We start from the raw sequence: 10532 nt of genomic DNA, 5'->3' as shown, positions 1-10532 counted from the left end.
TGCCAGGAGAGAGGGACAAAACACTCTCTCTCTTTGTGACACTCACTGCTACCTCGCCTGTAAGATGTGAAAAGTCTCCGGATCCAGTGCTGTCCCTCTGCATAGTGCTTATTCTTTCTTCCGTTTCTCCGTCACCTAGACTTGAGCCAGAATCGTCAGGAGACAGTTCAGGGTTTGCCCTCTCCGCCTCCTTCTCTTTCTCTCTAAAAGGGGCGTCTACGTTGTCTCCTAAGTGCCGTCGCGAAGTCGCATTGGCTTTTTGTAGTAAAAGTTTCCAGCGCTGATTAACTCCAAACTTCTGCTGCTCATCCACTACGACTAACCCCAGCCTGCGTAAAGAAAGTGAAAACGATGTCACAACAACAACGAAGTGTTACGTAAGTGAAACGGGAATGAGAACCTCCTCCGCAAACAGCCGGAGAGTACTGGAAGTCACACACGCTTCACCTCGGCTCTTCCAACGAGCAGATTAGTGCTTAGCGGGACCCGTGGTTTTCGTGAACCATCTGACAAAAGCTCCTCCAGGTGATTACAGCGTTTGCGCTGTGCTGCGTACGAAAAACACGGAGTTCATTTCTCTTTAGAAACGTATTCCAATCTCCTGTCTGCATCGTACCGGTAAAGACGATGTATAGATCTGAAGTGCCCTGCGGCGTTTAGATATAGATACACTGGGGGGGGAGAAGGGCCAAGCGACACGCAGAGAAGTAAGTGAACGAATGTGTTGCGTATTCAGTGTACTGTTGTCCTCCTGTCGAGCTGACGTACCAAGAGCCGTCGGAACACAGTCCGCCGGCGCATGAGCAAACGAGGGGTCCACAATCCCCCGTTGATCTGCAGACATCCTTACCTCGGGAACTCAACGTAGCTCTGGAGCAAGGCGTGCGTACCGACGGTTATTGCTGCTTTACCTGACTGAAACGTACGCACCAGCAACACAATCCGAGATCAAGGAATACCCAGTGGTCATAGGAGCAGCTGTGAATGTTGGAACCTCGAGGTTGCAGGGCTGACCCACATCATACTCTGTCTCCTAGATGCCGAATCGAATGAACCACACGCAGCACCAAAAGAATGTCTAGGCCTCGAATTTCTTTGCTAATCCCTCCTCCCTGAGCCTTCCAAATTCTCTCCAGTTCCGCAACACAGAGAACCCGAGGGAACAACGACGCGTAGAACGTTTCAGCGTTTGCGGCTGAGAATGCCCAAAGCTGCAGCGCCCAGTTTCTCAGCGTGATCGGCGACGCAGTGTGACGCATACTCCGAATGCGCTGTGCGACACGCCGGGCGTACTGGGCGGCGCTGTCCGTCATATCATGCTGAACAGCAGATTTCTTCGACCGCGGCGAAGCGTGAGCATCGCCACATCCGGGCGAGCAGTGTCCCGCAGTGCGAAGCTGCCCTCGGCCCCCGAGCTCAGTTGTCCGGCTTATCCGATTGTATGGAGTCGCTGCGCTCTAGAGTCTGACCAGTACCCTGACACAACGTGGTCGCTTTCCGGAGCAGTGCGAATTTCTGTGCCCTGATCTCTGAGGTTGACTGTCGCACACAGATGCCAGGCGTCGAGGTTAACGATACCTCGGTAGCAGGCCCCGACAGAAACGTCTACACTTCGGCAAGACGCTGCGCTTTCTCCCCGCGAAGCGCCTTGACGAATTGTCTGTTCCTGCAGTCGCCAATGACTCTTCCAACTTCAACGCTGTCTCCTGAGCTGAGCGCCGACGGTTCACCACCGTCGGGCGCCTTGAGTTCCGGTGTTCAACAGAGCACTCATGTAGGATTATCAGTACGGGACAACTTCATCGCTACCAGAGAACACTCTTTGTATGGGGAGAATGTAGAAGCTATCCCGTTCAAGAATGTGTTCTTCACGTAGCCTACGTTGATGAGGTCGATTGTCCGGTCTTTGTCTGGGGCGTCGCTGACGAGTAGGTGCACCTGGAATCCCGACGGGCCGAGAAACCGTTGAAGACTGAGCCATGAACGTGAAAAAAGACGCAACCGCAAGAAGCCGCTCGTGCAAGAAAAGCTTCAAAAGCGTAAAGGCGCAAAACAGAGGCAGATTTATCGGGCTGTCAGCGAACAACTCGATAAGCATCTGGGGGGGGGGTTCTTCAACTACCGAATAGCCCACAAGCGGAAAGGCAACACCTGATCGCTTCCATCGGCAGCAGTGTCACTTCTTGCAATTTCCGCGGACGCCGTCGGCGACGTTGTGGAGTACGCTATTACGCGTGGCTCTGCGAGTCTCGTCTCCCAATACGCGTTTTACAATACAAGGAAACTCGACCCTAGAAACCTTTCTGCAAGGAAGATATGCCTCGTCGCGCTACCACAATGCCGTTCTTGGAGGCAGCGTCTATTCGAACTACAAAAAACGTGACACCAGCTTGACGTCACCTCGCCTGGACGCCTGCTGTTCTGTAGTCGACTGGGGTATGCATCCTGCTAAGACGGCCGGGTCATCCGTTTAGTGGGATTTACCATGCAGATAAGACTCGAGCACACATTGGCTTTCGAAACAATGAAACCAAATGTCGACTACGGTGCGCAAGAATCCGCTAGGAATCTACGAGCGAATAGACTTACTTGTACTGATGCTGCCGAGCAAGAGCAGCAGTCGGGGCGAGTAGGGCTGCTTGCTGCCCGGCGGCAGCCGCCAGCAGCAATGCCGCCGCCGCTACCACTGTCTTACCACTTCCCACGTCACCTGCACGCAAGAAGAAGACACCGACTGCAAAGGTTCTCGGCTCCGGGCGTATTTGAGCTGCGTAGATCGTATGACTTTTCGATGCGGGTCTCTACGGAACCAGCGGCCGCCGTGTGAAGCACTGATCTCGTGTCATACTTTCGGCGCCACGGTTTAGCGAGCCCATGGTACGTCTCAGAACCAGCTCCCTCGGAATCAGCGCCGGACCGCCTACACCTGCTCGGAGACTCAGCCGATCTTTACCTTGAAGCAAGCGTCGCATGGGCCTGGTGCTCTCCATGTCCTGCTGAATTTCCTTCACAGCCTGAGCGCCAAAAAATACGCAGCCCCTTAACGTCCTGCTTCCTGTGGGCTTAGCTGTACCGCGAAAGACGTAAGAGTTGGCTTCCTCCACGAAAGCGCTTCTTCTGGTACTTGCAGGACTAACCCTACCCAGTTTCTCTGGGGCAGCGGACGCACAGCTACACAAGGTACGGCCAACCCCACCAAGAAGAAGGTTTCCACAGAAATTTTTCCCTCCTACTCTCTGTTGTGAGCCCGCTTTGCATATCAGTGCTCCAGTGAGAGCACTTCCTTGTGCTGAGTTGCTCATGCTGATAGCGACATGAAGTCGACAGCAGTGGGTGAGGCCGTACCCTACTCTGAAGTCAAACAGATTAGACATGGAAAAGCAGGCCTGCACCTATTCCAACTAATAGACGGATAGGCACCAGTCACGCACTCCATATACACTCCCATTCTCAGGGCCTGATTCAGACTGCTCGCAACCATTAAATGTGACGACGCATCCGTGAGTTTTCCTTCAGAACTACGCAGGCCGAGATCAGCTTGCTGCATTCTAAGCATCAATCTGGACAGACCAGGCACAACACCGATGAGCAGCGAAAGAACACGCGCGCCAGGCGGACGGGACGTGGCTGCACAGCTAGTCAGCGATCTGGTTCGTTGTTCTCTTCTCATCAGTAGTCACCCACTGCAGTGTCGGCAATACTGGTGAGACATCAGTCTTACCAGGAGCTGAGATAACGTGAGCTTGAATGGTAGAGAAGCTATGAACGTCTTCAGTGCTTCGTCTCCGCCTCTGTTGGCATATCCAGGGAACTCGTCCTCCACCTGCGGACACACCAGACGGGCACAGCCGAGGACACACAACACTGTTTTTCTTTTCCCCTAATGCCTGCAAGTCACAAGCGTATTCTGGGCTTGTGTCAGAGTCTTGCCTCCCTCGGCTGCTCCGCAAAGAATCACGAATGAACCCAAAAGACGCTCATGAGCGCAGGACAAATCCAGAGACATCAATCGATATTGTCCGCAAAGTCAGCATACACGAGATGCACCGGACCGGCTAACACCGGCAACTCCAACCAGGGGCAAAATGAGACGCCAGAGCGTCTTCTCAGGAGGAAATGTGAAGTCCTCTGAATGTTGAGAGCAGAGTCGCGCAAGACTGCCGAAGTGACCTTCACTCAGTCTACACTACAGCCGTGCGTGGTTCGTACCAGTTTGGGGTTAGTGTGCTTCGCGGTTCTATTCTAGAGTATGCCAGAGATATGCGCGTGATGTAGCTACTCCGGAATTGAAGTCACGGACGAGCGTGCTAATAGGAACCTTAACCTTGACCCCCGCGGCAGGGGAAGGCGCCACACTAACAAGGCTGAGCTCGTGATCCCGGTCCTTCTGAACCGCACCACAGAGACGAGTGCCTTCTTACTGGCCCCGACCCTCTTCCTGCAAGCGCCGCTTCCGTTCGCACACGCGGTATACGTGTCAGCACGAGTGCACGCGCACGAATGCGATTGTGGAGTCAAGTACACGCACGTCAGACGAGCGCTCACCTCTCTAGTTCTCAACTTCCTTGCCAACTGAAGCCACAACATGGACGTGTAGAACAAGTCTTTTCTCGCAAGGCGGATCTCGTCCGTAGTCTTCGGAGCATGCAGTGCTCGAATCGTCTCATCCAAACCTGAGCACATCAAGAACCGTGGACGCACGACAGGCCGCTTCGTCGTCAAGGCGTGATACAAAAAGTGCCGTCCGGTGTAGATCACTGGGAGCGAAAGCAAGGGGTGTACAGGTCCAGTCTCGATAATGCCCACAAAATGTACACATATATGTCTTCGAGGATCTATAACAGGCGGCATTCGACAAAGAGGCAGACTCTATTGTGCTCTCACTTGCTAGACCGCGCCTTTCCCGAAGACGCTGCGGCACTAAGTCGGCAATCGTTCCTTCCGAAAGAAGCGTCTCGATTCCAGCGCGAATCACCTTCGCAGGCACCCCCGCCACCGAAGGATATACAGGCACGAAGCTGTGGGCCCCCGAAAGCAGGGAAAACCCAGCTCCTGTACAAACGGCCTGTCTTTCTTGGGCTGGTTTTGTACTGCCGCCTTTGAACTCTTTCTGTTGGGAAAAATCCCGTCTGCGTTTTCCCGTACCGCCTGTCTGCCCAGATAAAGCATCAGGCTCGGGAAGAAGTCCGGCTGACGTCGAGACGTGCTCCACCTGTGAGCGCTTTTGCGTTTCACTAGGACCGCTGATGTGTACGCAGGGGAGACCTCCTGCCTCTTCCTGTGTATGTGTCAAGCTCAACCTGCTGTCGCTGGAAGACGCCGAAGGAAGCCTCCACGACCCCAAACCTTCTTGTCTCGCGCTCTCATGTTTTTGACTTGCTTGCTGAGATAGCAGCTCTGGGGTTTCGCCCGGCTTCTCCAATTCCGACGCATGCAAGCCCTGCGACTCGCGACCGTCTACGGAGCTCAGCAGCAAAAGAAAGGAGTGTTTCGGAGTCACACCTCAGTTTACAAACAAAACCGATCCGCATTTCGGGTAACAGTGCGACCTACGTTTCTGTTTGCTTGTCTGGAATAGCGCGGACAAGCGTGAGAGTGCGCATGAAGACGCGAAGCGACTGGAGATACTTCGGGGAACCCGGTCACGCCAATAAGCAGCAACGCCAACAGGAGACGTGCATACAAAAAGCAAAATGCGCGCAGTCCGGTCGGCGGCGTTACAGCACTATGAAATAGGAGCGGTAAGGCGGGGGGCTCTCGCTTGGAGTGAAGTCGAGAGACCGGGCGAGCCACGAGGAAACAGTACTAAATCTCTGTGAAGCAAATCTCCTGCCTCCTTTCACCGGCCGCTGACCAAGAGCCAGGAAGAGTCAGCCACCAACAAAGGCTGCACGAACCGAGTCGCCCTCCTACTATTGTACGGGCTTGATCGCGAATCCCTAAACGCATCAAGCGTTCATCCTGGCTGTAATTTGTATGATGTACCTGCAATTGAAGCGCCTTCTGCCGCTTCCGAACAGAGACGGAATAGCGGCTCACCGCCCTGCCCGTCACATGCTCCCGCGCCAGCAGTAGCTGTGACGCCGGTCACAAGATTTTCCGGATCGGGCAAAACAGTGCCGGACTTGAAAAAAGCATCTTCAGAAGCAGCGACGAGATGCACTTTCGGATTTTGCATCTTCAGACGGCCAGATTTCACACGGTCCAGCTGAACGTTAAGTTGAGAAAAAGAAAGATGCCCTTTGTGCAGATGTTTTCAGCACGACATCGGTTTAATCGTTTGTACCTTCTGGCTGTTTTGGAAGCAAAACAATGATTTGCCATGCACGCTGTGAGTATCTTCTACCACGTTTACCTTGATACGTATGCTGGCAAACCCAGCAACCGTCTAAGGTGCTGCCTTTTCTTTCGTATGTGCTGACAAACCTGTACCGCGCTGTCACTCTGGCTAGTAGCCTGCCTAACCCTAACCCTAAGACCCGCTTTACTAAAAAGAATACACACCGTCTTGATCGCCGCGACACCCCCTCGGGGCTCCGCGCGGAACGCGAGGCGTTGAACGAGAACAAAGGGCGACGAAGCGCAGACACACCCAGGGCAATCTTACCTTGCCTATAAGGCAAATGATATGACGCTTTTTCAACTTCACAAGTTTCAGGAACTGGTTAACCCATGTGGCTGTTATTGTTCTTGGGGCGTATGAAGATTCTGTCGACGGTTCCTTGGCCGTCCCGCCTGCATTAGCTCCACCTTCGGACGCCCCTTGCTCAGCTACGGGGAGTGTTAGAGAGCCCTTCTCGAAGGAAGCGGACATCTTCGGATCGACTGGCAGCGGCTCTTTAAGGTCGCCGCGCCTCGACGTGTTGTGGGACTCTTCCGCAGAAAACCACATGTTGCGCACCATAGCTGTGGATATCATCATTGGCCGGCCTCGAAACGAACGTCGGCTACGCAGCCGGCAATGGCTTATCTGAGTGCATACAGACAAGAGCGTTCACCTGCGAAAAGTCAAGATCTCAAAGAAATACAGGTCCGTCTACAGATGTGAGTAGCTATTTATGAATGTATATTTGTAGAGCTTTCCCTATACACTACATCTGAGATGGTAACGTGTACAGAGAGTAGTACCGCATCTTCGAGCTGTCAGCTGCTGGTCGCGTTTGGCATCTCGCCTTGCTTGCGACAAGTTCCAGTCTGCTTTGGCTCTTTTGCCCGGGTTAGTCTGGACGGAAACGAGCCCCAAGTGTGACGCCTTTCGATGACAAACCCCTCCAAGTGGAGCGGCGAATGACTAAGTTTGCGCAGCTCCTGAGCAGGTCGTTGTGGAACAGAGCAGCCGAGTCAGAAAAAGAAAGCCAGAAGCAGATCAGACGCAACGCTCAAAACACCGCACCTTCTCGATGCACCCAATGATTGCGGTCTCATTTCCCGTCCAGCTAGTTCTGCGTTTCTCTGTATTCCTACTACAGAAGCTTTCTTGTCCAGCTGAAGAGTCTTCAGAAACTTTGTCTCGCGCAACCTGCCCCCGACCCATGGGGCACTCCTCGTCGCCATCTTGTTCCTTCAAGTATCCCACAAGAGATACTCGCAGCTGCTCTCTTAGCCGCTCTTGTTGTTCCTCCCACGTTTGCCTTGTACATTTGATTTCACTTGAACCGGAAAGATCTAGGGGGCCACGGCTGTTAGTTATACAGGGTTGTTGTTGTCGCTCGCGAACATATGTTTCCCCGACAGGCTGTGCGCTTGCCGCCCGCTCCTCCGCATGCTTCACTGAATCACCCGGACCCGTGCCAGTTTCTCGAAAACGATCACCAGCTAACTGAGGCGAAGAGAAATCTCCGTCCACTGTCTTCAAACGTAGACACGCAGGACCGATTCCCTGTGACTCTCGTGTTCCACAGATCTCACTTGAGGCCTGTAAACTTGTGTTTCGCCCATCTTCTCTCTCGCGTGAAGAAGAATGCTTTTCAAAGCTTCCGTCGCTCCTAGTGACCGCATCTAGACTACGAGTGCCGTCTCTTGCCTCCTTGCACTCGGCACTCGGACACTTTGGATTTCTACTACTCCAAGGTTCGTTTGCGCCTCCCCTTTGAATCTCAACATATTTCAGCGGTAAAAACAAGAGAAGATCAAAGCACGACGACACATTAGCTTGACTAGCCAGGATCCGAGACCGGATCTCCGAAATACCGCGGAGGCTGCGCAGAGGCCGGGTAAGAAAATAAGAGAGAGGGACTGAGTAACACTTTTCTGCAGACTCGACTCCTTTGATGTGCTCCGGAGTAAAAGTCGGGCGCGAGTTAACTTTCAATGGAATCTCCAAACCAACGGTACTTGACCGTAAAGAAGGTTCACTTTCACACAGAGTTTCCCCCCCTGCATCCTTTTGGGTGAAGCTAGCTGTTTCCTTTGGGGAGGCCTTCCGGTCTTGAAGTGAGACTGAAACAGCCGTACTCGGGGAGGATTGAACTGTGCTCTGGGGCCTCTCGATTGAACACGCTGCGACCCGTGCGTGGGCGATACGCCTGCCGGCTCCTGCCAACTCGGGTAGCGATGTGCAGCTTGAGGAGTGTGTGGGCAAGCAGAAGTGGCGGTCCCTTCGCGCTCCACGTGGCTTGCGTACGTGTGGAGGATCTGCGCTTTCAGAAGAGGTGAGACGTTCTCCCAAGACGTTGGAGTAGACCGCTACAAGACTTTTACTTTGTGTCCTTCGACTACCGGACACGGCTTCCCGCGTCTGAAACTGGTGTTCCAGAATGGGGGGCTCCCATGTTGAAGTGCATCGCACTCGTGCGCTCCATCCTTCATGCGACGCTGCATCTCTTGAGATCGTTGAAAAGAAGCAGACAGACGATCGGGAAAAGACCGGAAAGAGGAAAGAAAGACACAAAAGAAAAAGGCGTGAAACGTGGAGAGCCTCCAAACAAGAACGACCACAGGAGCTTCCTGGCCCCAAGCCGATGGGAGAAGTTAGCCCCGCAACCTTGCAGGGACCAGCCTTCCTCAGGAGGCGGAAGTGTCCACTTCTCCGCAACAAGTGAAAGGAACGCTGTGAAAGAAGGTTGTCGGGAGTGCTGCCGGAACGCGGGGTCCGACAGCGGTGCGAGACTGAGTGGGACGACGTACAGATGTGCACTGAGAATGTTGGTGTGGTAGGGTAATCGACCGTCCATCGTGCGCGAGGGATACCCGGACAATATCCCGACCTACGTGAACGAGAAGGGAGGAAGGCCAGAGCGTGCACCGCTGCCGTCGCGCATCCGCTTGGATAGAGCGCCGTACTACTTGGACGACAAGATACACGCCTACTGCATTCCCAGTGACAGAAGAAGTGTTCCGGAACTCTCGAAAACCACGCCGCCAGCGAGCAGCCAGACACAGGGAATCCGGACCCCTCTTCCGTCTGCGCAGGATGACTATAATTGTGGACGGCTGTACCGTTTCTCTCACGAAAAGGAGTCAGACACCTGCCGGAGGGGAGCACCAGCCTATGTGTGCCCGTGTTGGGGGGGCTGACAGTGCGCAGATCGGATCGACTGAACGCAGATCCAGCCGGAACGTGGCGGGGATCGACAACGGCGGTCCCAGGCCCCGGTCGCAGCGAACAGTGTGTCGACAGCCCCAGTTCGGCGCGAGTCGCTCCTGACGGCGAGGGGGGGGCCGAAGCACCGGCGAAACATATTTGCACGGGTTGAAGTGGTTGCGACAACAAGAAGAGTGGGTGAAGAAATAAGACACAATACGTGATTCCCAGCGAGCAGCGTGGGCTAGTCAGAGCCGACATCGAAAGCGACGGCTGCGGTGCCGCGTCCTCCCAGCAGCAGGTAGGCCTCGCCGGGGTCTGGGTACTTTAGATGCAACCAGCATGAAAAAGTGAAAACGGCTGCACACTGAAGGGATGATGATGCTGCCTACTTGCTCCGAAGAGGAACCCCGACCCCCATCAGCCAGCCCGCTACACTCACCAACGCCGCGGGAGGGCGATGAAAAGAGACGGAGACACAAAGCATGCATTGCAGGCAAGCGTTCCGCATTTCAGTTATGGCATAATCTTCAACCCGGCCCAGAGAAACCCGCCAAGCCGTTATGTAAAAGACAAGGAGTGAGAGTGCAACGCAGTAGGAGATGTTTGGAACCGGTCTTCAGGCGTTGTCTTCACAGCGCAGCCAGCCGCGGGTGCTGGTGCAAGCCCTGTGACTGGAGATCGGCCCGAGCAGACGGTCGATTAGGGCAGACGGTCAATGAGAGAGGACATTCTGGGAGGCCCGCAACCGGGCGCTGACCTACCCAGCGGTCCAGGCCCAGCCGGAGCTCTACCCATGTTCGTCGAGATGGGCCCGGTTCACGGAGTGTCGCAGCCCGGCACGGCTGCCATACCGCCGAACGACGCACCAGCACCAGCGGCCGGAGCTATACTGGCTCCAGCGGCGAATTTGAAGGCCTTCAAGGAGATCAAGCCTCTACCCCATGATGAAATTGACGAAGGTGCCAGTGATCGTCTAGACCTGGAGAAATGGTTTGAGGACTTCGAG

General features: G+C 54.4%; 1 protein-coding gene across 1 annotated transcript; it reads right to left on the bottom strand.

The window, feature by feature from the left end:
- CSUI_008431 (dead deah box helicase domain-containing protein) lies at positions 1 to 10328 on the bottom strand (the record flags this gene model as incomplete). Its single annotated transcript, XM_068068564.1, has 11 exons — positions 7394 to 10328; positions 6608 to 6970; positions 5986 to 6208; positions 4885 to 5457; positions 4546 to 4673; positions 3722 to 3823; positions 2954 to 3014; positions 2590 to 2710; positions 1882 to 1972; positions 851 to 915; positions 1 to 329 (listed from the first exon to the last, which is right to left on the bottom strand). Coding segments are annotated over exons 1-11 (4447 nt in total), but the record flags the coding sequence as incomplete, so codon positions are not given.
- Positions 10329 to 10532: the final 204 nt, after the last annotated feature.

Source organism: Cystoisospora suis (assembly GCF_002600585.1).
Source record: "Cystoisospora suis strain Wien I chromosome Unknown contig_4726, whole genome shotgun sequence".
NCBI classification, from domain to species: Eukaryota; Apicomplexa; class Conoidasida; order Eucoccidiorida; family Sarcocystidae; genus Cystoisospora; species Cystoisospora suis.
The sequence above is the reverse complement of the archived record's forward strand: the minus strand, read 5'-3'. Positions and strand labels throughout refer to the sequence as shown.